Source organism: Eriocheir sinensis, unplaced genomic scaffold (assembly GCF_024679095.1).
Source record: "Eriocheir sinensis breed Jianghai 21 unplaced genomic scaffold, ASM2467909v1 Scaffold40, whole genome shotgun sequence".
NCBI lineage: Eukaryota > Metazoa > Arthropoda > Malacostraca > Decapoda > Varunidae > Eriocheir > Eriocheir sinensis.
The window spans coordinates 515,001-524,561 of record NW_026111721.1 but is presented as its reverse complement, the minus strand read 5'-3'; the positions used below and the strand labels follow the sequence as shown (position 1 = coordinate 524,561).

At 41.4% G+C, this 9,561-nt stretch overlaps 1 protein-coding gene across 1 annotated transcript in view; it reads left to right on the top strand.

Moving 5' to 3' along the window:
* The first annotated feature begins 6,407 nt into the window (after nucleotides 1-6,407).
* LOC126992109 (clumping factor A-like) overlaps nucleotides 6,408-9,561 on the top strand; it is a 14,577-nt gene continuing 11,423 nt past the window's right edge. The window contains exons 1-2 of the mRNA XM_050850780.1: nucleotides 6,408-7,692; nucleotides 7,864-8,970. Of these exons, the coding sequence (XP_050706737.1) occupies nucleotides 6,513-7,692; nucleotides 7,864-8,970 (2,287 nt within the window). The 5' untranslated portion in view covers nucleotides 6,408-6,512. The remainder of the gene's footprint in view (nucleotides 7,693-7,863; nucleotides 8,971-9,561) is intronic.

Sequence of the window (9,561 nt, the reverse complement as noted above, 5' to 3'; positions counted from 1 at the left end):
GTATATATATTTTCCTACAAATATACATTCTTTAATTGGAATTTTGTGTATATATTTTTTTACGAATTTACATTATTTTATGTGTATTTTGTATATATATTTTTCTACGTATTTAAATTATTTTGTGTATTTTATATATACATTTTCATAAAAATTTACGTTATTTTATTGTGTGTATTCGTATATATTTTGAAACAAATTTTATACAAATTCATGTTATTTTATGTGTATTTGTATATATATTTTCATACAAATTTATATTATTTTATGTGTATTCTTACATATATTTTATTACAAATTTACCTTTTTTTATGTTTATTTTGTATATTTATTTCATTTAATATAATCAAATTTAAATTTATTGTATATGCATTTTGTATATTAATTTTAATACAAATTTAATTATTTTATGTGTATTTTTCTATATGTATTTTTATAAAAATATGCTTTATTTTATGGGTATTTTGCATCTTTATTTTCATACAAATTTACGTTATTTTATTGATATTCTGCTCATTCATTTTGATACGATTTGACATTATTCTATGTGTATTTTGTATATATTTTTCATACAAATATATGTTATTTTATGTGTATTTGTTTATATATTTTGACACAAATTTACAATATTTTATGGGTATTTTGTATATATATTTCAAAAGAAATTTACCTAGTCTTATGTGTATTTTGAATATCTATTATCATTCAAACTCAAATTATTTTATGTATTTTGTATATATTTAAATACAAATTTTAGTTATGTTATGTGTATTTTGTAAATCTATTTTCATTCAAATATATATTATTTTATTGGTATTTTGTTGATTTATATTGATACGAATTTACATTATTTTATATGTACTTTGTATATATATATTTTTATACGCATTTACATTATTTAATATTTATTTTGAGTATATAATTTTATACAAATTCATGGTATTTTATGTGTATTTGTATATATATTTTCATATAAATTTACATTATTTTATGTGTATTTTGTACATATATTTCATTACAAATTTACCTTATTTTATGTTTATTTTGTATGTGTATTTTGTACATTTATATTTATACAAATACACATTCTTTTATTGGTATTTTGTTTATTTATTTTGTTTCGAATTTACATTATTTTATGTGTATTTTGTTTACATTTTTTGATACGTATTTACGTAATTTTATGTGTATTTTGTATATATATTTTTATAGAAATCTACGTTATTTTATGTGTATTCGTACATATATTTTGAAACAAATTTACATTGTTTTATATGTACAATAAGGTAAATTTGTATTGAAATAGATATGCAAAATACATATAAAGCAATGTAAATTTGTTTCAAAATATGTATACGAATACACATAAAATAACGTAGATTTCTATAAAAATATATATACAAAATACACATAAAATGAAGTAAATACGTATAAAAAATGTATACAAAATACACATAAAATAATGTAAATTCGTATCAAAATAAATAAACAAAATACCAATAAAAGAATGTGTATTTGTATAAATATAAATATACAAAATACACATAAGTAACGTAAATTTATATAAAACTATATACAAAAATACACAGAAGTAATTAAATTTGTATGAAAATATATACAAAACACACACAAAATAAGCTAAATTTGAATTGAAATATATATACAAAATACATGAAATAAAGTAAATTGGTATCAAAATTTTTATACAAATACTCATATAATAACGTAAATTTGTATGAAAATATATAAACAAAATACACATTAAATAATGTAAATACGGATAAAAAAAAATGTGTACAAAATACACATATAATCATGTAATTCGTATCAAAATAAATAAACAAAATACCAATAAAATAATATAAATTTGTATGAGTAAACGTGTATAAATATAAATGTACAAAATACACATACAAAATAAACATAAAATAAGGTAAATTTGTAATGAAATATATGAACAAAATACACATAGAATAATGTAAATTTATATGAAAATATATATACAAATACGCATAAAATACCATGAATTTGTATAAAATTATATATTCAAAATAAATATTAAATAATGTAAATGCGTATAAAAATATATATAAAAAGTACATATAAAATAATGTATTTCTTATCTTATCAATGAAAACCTTTACAATAAAACTATCATCCTATTAATGAATTTACCTTACCTATTAATAATAGTTTGCCTATCACAGTGAAACTCACCACATGCACGACTGCCAAGTCTCTTCCATTCGTCTACCATTCTATTAGCAAACCAATTCCTGCCTGCATGTTTAACAAATCAATATTGATCTAACGACCCATGGCTAAGAGTGCATTATATTTTCTTACTTATCAAGTTTTATTTGCGGATAGTTGCAATTCAAAAGAATTAAGAATATTTTATCTATTCCTTTATAGTTAAGCAAATGGGCGCATGTTTGACCGAGTTGAAAAACTTACTATATTTTATGCTCTATTTTGGAATATACTGTTTTAGATGAATGCATGTAGTTTTATTAAGCTTTTTCCCGCTTACAAGACGGGGGACCCCTCGGGTATTAGTGGAGGGTCCCCGATGGACTGTGAGGTATACGGCCCTGCCTTCATGCGTGGCTACGAAGACCGCTTCAGATTTTACATAAGACAAACGATATCAAATGTTGGCTTTACCATGTAGCAAATAGTTTAGTAATAGTAGTAGTAGTAGCAGTAGTGGTAGTTGTAGTATAGTAGTACAGTGGTAGTGGTAGTAAAAGTAATAGTAGAAGTAGTAGTAGTAGTAGTAGTAGTAGTAGTAATAGTAGTAGTGGGTGCCGGACATTCTCCCCCCTTAACATATTCCCTTTTGAACATTTCCCCCTCCGGACATTTCCTCTCATTCATCTATTTAATACGAGCGAAATAACAAATAAATGAATCGTAAAACAGACGACTAAAGAGAATGAGCTCATAATAAACAAAAAAAAAGGGATCAACACAACAAAATATGATAAACACAAAATACTGAAAAAAAAACTAAGTAACTATCTAACTGAATATCTAACCAGCTAACTCTTCCTAGCTGTCTGACTAGCTATTAACTAACTATTTAAGTACCTGCCTACCTGCCTGATTTGGTGTGGTTGTTTGTTCAGCTTGGTCACCTACATACAGAGGAAAGACTAAAAACCAAGGACAAAACATTTCAATCCGGCCAATCCCAAGGAGGTTAAATTAAACATTCCTCCTGGCCGTCAGCCTCCTTCTTGCCCCTTCAATGTTGGCGGACAGGGTGCCAGCGAGACCTCAAGCCGCGCGACCCAGGGCCTCATCCATCCTTGACCACCACCATAATAACCAGCACACCACGACCACCAATACCACCACCACAGCCACCGCCAAATCCACCACCATTACCACAACCAATGCTTACAAAAATGACACTCACCTGCTTCTACCTCCACCACCACCACCACCACCACTACAACCACCACCACCCCTGCCACCAGCCCTACCACTACCACCACAACCTCCACCACAATTACCATCACCACTACTTTCACAAATGACAGTCACCAACGTCCACTACCACCACCACCACCAGCACCACAACCACAACCACCACTATCACCACCACTGGCACTTCCACAAATGGCAGTCACCTCCTACAACTACCAGCACCACAGATACCACTACGACCACCACCACTACCACCATCACAGCTAAGTCACCACCATCACCACCCCAACGCCTTTACCAGAGTAACTACCACTACCAACACCCTCCCCCCCACCACCACTACCACCATTACAGCTAAGTCACCACCACCATCACCACCGGCACCACCTTTACTTGGGTAATCACCACCACCACCACCACCACCACCATTACCACCACCAAACCAACATTTTTAAGAATTTTATGCGCTGTTGCGAAACCTCAAGTGGGTATAATGTAATTCACCTGTATCTCTCTCTCTCTCTCTCTCTCTCTCTCTCTCTCTCTCTCTCTCTCTCTCTCTCTCTCTCTCTCTCTCTCTCTCTCTCTCTCTCTCTCTCTCTCTCTCTCTCTCTCTCTCTCTCTCTCTCTCTCTCTCTCTCTCTCTCTCTCTCTCTCTCTCTCTCTCTCTCTCTCTCTCTCTCTCTCTCTCCCTCTCTCTCTCTCTCTCTCTCTCTCTCTCTCTCTCTCTCTCTCTCTCTCTCTCTCTCTCTCTCTCTCTCTCTCTCTCTCTCTCTCTCTCTCTCTCTCCCACACACACACACACACACACACACACACACACACGTTCATCAGGTCAGGAACACAAATATCATGGCCCGACAAAGCCATTATGCATATTTGCCCAACTTTCCCAACGTTGTAATTACACGCACCACATGTTTTGACGGCAGAGGTAAGTGGTGGCGCCGTGAGGTCAGGGGAAAGTGTCAGGGCTCAATCACGATGGGACGGCGGTACGAAGGGTCGACTGCGCTATATAATGTTGTGCAAGGAATAGTGTCCTCGTGACGTTCTCGTGGAACATTCGCGGCCGTGTGTTAGACCTCATCATTATCCAAGCTTCATCTTGCCTTGGGGGAAGTAATAGCATCGTCATTCAAGGCTGTCCCGCTGTTTTTCCCTGTGTTGAATGGATGTTTATCACGTGCTGCCGAAATACTCTAGGAAAAGATTATAGACTTGGAAAGCAGATGGTCAATAACTTGGAACTGCGGCATGTGTCAATTCACTGGCCTCTTGTAGTCTTCTTTTCTGCCTTTTGTACCCATCCATATAAGATCAAGCAAAATAATCAGCTCTTGTCGCCACTAAGTTGAAGGAAAATACCATCCATTTTCTTTAATACTCGCGTCAGATGAAACTGTCACTCGTGTTGTCTCTGTCACAAGTGTCGCACGAGTTTCCGCAGTCACCCCCGAGCATGACAATATGAGACAACTGGTGAAAGCTTGCTTGTGGTATCAGACACTCCGAACGAAGCCAGCGATACATGATGGAGCGAGGCGGGGCTGTAAGTGGTGTTCAGGCGGCGGCGGCGATGCAAACATGACATCCGTGGCGGCGACAGTGACAGCTGCGGCAGAGACGACCCGTAATGGCAGCGGTGACGAGGCAAACCATGATATCCCGGGGAGCAGTTGTGGCGGCGGCCGTGGCGGGAATTGGCCATTTGAAGAAAAAGAAACGGCTCTACACTCTATTGAGTTTCATTGCAGTTCAGCCTGAAATTGCTCGGTGCATGGCAGAAAATTCGTGTGATGCCAGGCGATTTCAGACAGTCACCTGCCGCCACCTGCATGTCCTCTGTCACCCCCGCCACCGCCGCCGCCATCACCACCAACATCACCACCACCACCACCACCACAACCTTGTGCCTCCCTACCTAACTAGCTAACTAACTAACTAATTAACTTCGAGTAATTAACCATCTAACGATCTAACAAATTAACTATAATTGTTTGACTATCTTAAACTAACCATTTAACTTCCTAATTATAAGTAAATATACTCGCCGCACGATTAAATGGCGGAATGGGGGCCCCCTCATCCTCCCCTCAGGGCGCATAGATGTGGCTGTGTGTGTGTGTGTGTGTGTGTGTGTGTGTGTGTGTGTGTGTGAGTGAGTGCTTGGAGGCGCCCTGAGATGGTCGTTTTGCCACCTACCGATAATCCCTATTCCCACTTGCACTGCTGTCTCCTTACATTTCTTAGTTACTGTGGTTCCCTTCTTCCTCTTTGTTACTCTCTCTCTCTCTCTCTCTCTCTCTCTCTCTCTCTCTCTCTCTCTCTCTCTCTCTCTCTCTCTCTCTCTCTCTCTCTCTCTCTCTCTCTCTCTCTCTCTCTCTCTCTCTCTCTCTCTCTCTCTCTCTCTCTCTCTCTCTCTCTCTCTCTCTCTCTCTCTCTCTCTCGAAAATTAGAATTTTCCTTTATTTGGTTTGTTCTTATTAAACAACATGAAGAAGCGTGTTGCTGCAGCCCTGTCACCCGCCATCCGACGCGTGAACTGCACTACTTAGCCGACTAGGCAAGAGCCTAGTAGAGAGCAAGTAGGTATTGGATGTCCTCTGGTCTCATTAGTAACAATCCAGGGGTGTAGTAGGCAGAAAGGCAACTAAAATTAAGAAATCGCAATGCACGGACACGGGATAAAGGGAACAGATATGGAGGAAAAGAGTACCTACGCGACACACTGGGAAATAACTAATGTGTAAAGAACCCAAGGCATGTTATCCACGCATTATGCATGAAATAAAAGTTAAGCAAGGTTATTTTTTCTTACTTATCAAGATTTATTTGGAAATAGTTGCCATTCAAAAGAATTAAGAATATTTAATCTATTCCTTTATAGTTTAGCAACAGCCCTGTCACCCGCCATCCGGCGCGTGAACTGCACTACTTAGCCGACTGGGCAAGATTACAGCAGAAAGAATTTGCTGGAGGCCAGTCGGTCTTCATGGACATAGCACCTCCTTTTATTACCGAACACCGATTTCCTAAATATTCGGATAATTTTTTTATATCACATCGAAACAACGATGGGAAACTCTGCATCTCGACAGAAATTAAACGTGTGGGTAACCCTGGAGCGAGGCTCCTCCTTGGTGGACTCCATCAAGCTCTCGTGCAAGGACTCCACCTGCTGCCTGAAGAGGAGGCGTACGGTCGCCTCCGTCAAGTTCCCCGTGGAAGGTTGGTCTTGCGTCGCAGGGATTCAAGGCTGCCACGCCGAGGGTGAGCTGCGTGTGCCCTTGGCGAAGCTGTGCAAGAAAGACGGCAACGCGGCCGTCAGGGTGCAATGCGCCTCGCTTGGGAAGCCAGTCTTCACCTCTTCCATGCCGCTGGCCTGGCTGCTGGACAACATCAGCGGCCTCCACTTCTCTCTCTTCTGTGACGACGGGCCCGCCTTCACCAGCCTCCGGTGCAACGGGAGGCGGTGTGGCGAGCCCATCCGGGCGGTGAGCCCTGCACCGCGTGCGGCCACTGAAGGGATGGCCAGGACCAATGAGGCTGATGCATGGGCAGCCTTTGAAGTGACGACCCATGATGACTGGTCCGTGGAGGTTGATGATTCATGGGCATCCCCAGACTTGGTGACCTCCGTTGCTATGGTCGAGGCTGATGATTCATGGGCAGCCTTTGAAGCAATGACCCGTGGTGACTGGTCCGTGGAGGCTGATGATTCATGGGCAGCCCCAGACTTGGTGACCTCTGTTGCTGTGGTCGAGGCTGATGATTCATGGGCAGCCTTTGAAGCAATGACCCGTGATGACTGGTCCGTGGAGGCTGATGATCCATGGGCACCCGCCGAATTGGAGACCGCCATCACCGATGAGGCTGATGATTCATGGGCAGCCTTTGAAGCAATGACCCGTGATGACTGGTCCGTGGAGGCTGATGATCCATGGGCACCCGCCGAATTGGTGACCGCCATCACCGATGAGGCTGATGATTCATGGGCAGCCTTTGAAGCAATGACCCGTGATGACTGGTTCGTGGAGGCTGATGATCCATGGGCACCCGCCGAATTGGTGACCGCCATCACCGATGAGGCTGATGATTCATGGGCAGCCTTTGAAGCAATGACCCGTGATGACTGGTCCGTGGAGGCTGATGATCCATGGGCACCCGCCGAATTGGTGACCGCCATCACCGATGAGGCTGGTGTTCCAATGGCACTCCTTGAAGTGACGACCCGTGATGACTCGTCTGATGAGGGTGATGATCCATGGCCAGCCTTTGAAGCAATGACCCGTGATGACTCGTCTGTTGAGGGTGATGTTCCAATGGCTCTCCTTGAAGTGACGACCCGTGATGACTCGTCTGATGAAGCTGATGATCCATGGCCAGCCTTTGAAGTGACGACCCGTGATGACTCGTCTGATGAAGCTGATGATCCATGGCCAGCCTTTGAAGCAATGACCCGTAATGACTCGTCTGATGAGGGTGATGTTCCACTGGCACTCTTTGAAGTGACGACCCGTGATGACTCGTCTGATGAGGGTGATGTTCCATTGGCACTCTTTGAAGTGACGACCCGTGATGACTCGTCTGATGAGGGTGATGTTCCACTGGCACTCTTTGAAGTGACGACCCGTGATGACTCGTCTGATGAGGGTGATGATCCATGGCCAGCCTTTGAAGCAATGACCCGTAATGACTCGTCTGATGAGGGTGATGTTCCACTGGCACTCTTTGAAGTGACGACCCGTGATGACTCGTCTGATGAGGGTGATGATCCATGGCCAGCCTTTGAAGCAATGACCCGTGATGACTCGTCTGATGAGGGTGATGATCCATTGGCATCCGCCGAATCGGTGACCGCCATCACCGATGAGGATGATGCTGCATGGGACGCCCTCGAATTGATAACCAGTAATGACTGGTCTGATGAGGATGCTGGTGCATGGGAAGCCCTCGAATTGATAACCAGTAATGACTGGTCTGATGAGGATGAGGATCCATGGGATGCCCTCGAATTGATAACCAGTAATGACTGGTCTGATGAAGATGATGATCCATGGGATGCCCTCGAATTGATAACCAGTAATGACTGGTCTGATGAGGATGATGATCCATGGGATGCCCTCGAATTGATAACCAGTAACGACTGGTCTGATGAGGATGATGATCCATGGGCATCCGCCGAATCGGTGGCCGCCATCACCGATGAGGAGGATGATCCATGGGATGCCCTCGAATTGATAACCAGTAATGACTGGTCTGATGAGGGTGATGATCCATGGGATGCCCTCGAATTGATAACCAGTAATGACTGGTCTGATGAGGATGATGATCCATGGGATGCCCTCGAATTGATAACTAGTAATGACTGGTCTGATGAGGATGATGATCCATGGGAAGCCCTCGAATTGATAACCAGTAATGACTGGTCTGATGAGGATGATGATCCATGGGAAGCCCTCGAATTGATAACCAGTAATGACTGGTCTGATGAGGATGATGATCAATTGGAAGCCCGCGACTTGATAACCAGTAATGACTGGTCTGATGAGGTGATGATCCATGGATGCCCTCGAATTGATAACCAGTAATGACTGGTCTGATGAGGATGATGATCCATGGATGCCCTCGAATTGATAACCAGTAATGACTGGTCTGATGAGGATGATGATACATGGGAAGCCCTCGAATTGATAACCAGTGATGACTGGTCTGATGAGGATGAGGATCCATGGGAAGCCCTCGAATTGATAACCGGTAATGACTGGTCTGATGAGGATGATGCCTTCCTGGAAATCACGGCCATCTGTGCTGTCGTTGTGTACATTGTCTTGCTTCACTAAGCAGCCTGGTAACACACTCACCAGTGACCCCCGGCGCAGGCGCGAGCCACATCGTGAGCCACACTCCCGGGGAGCGAGACTCCCTTTAGTGACCGTCGCTCTTATTTCACCTTCAGGGGAGGAGCTCCAGCTGTATTTCTTATCTTATCAATGAAAACCTTTACAATAAAACTATTATCCTATTAATGAATTTACCTTACCTATTAATAATAGTGTGCCTATCACAGTGAAATTCACCACATGCACGACTGCCAAGTCTCTTCCATTCGTCTACCATTTT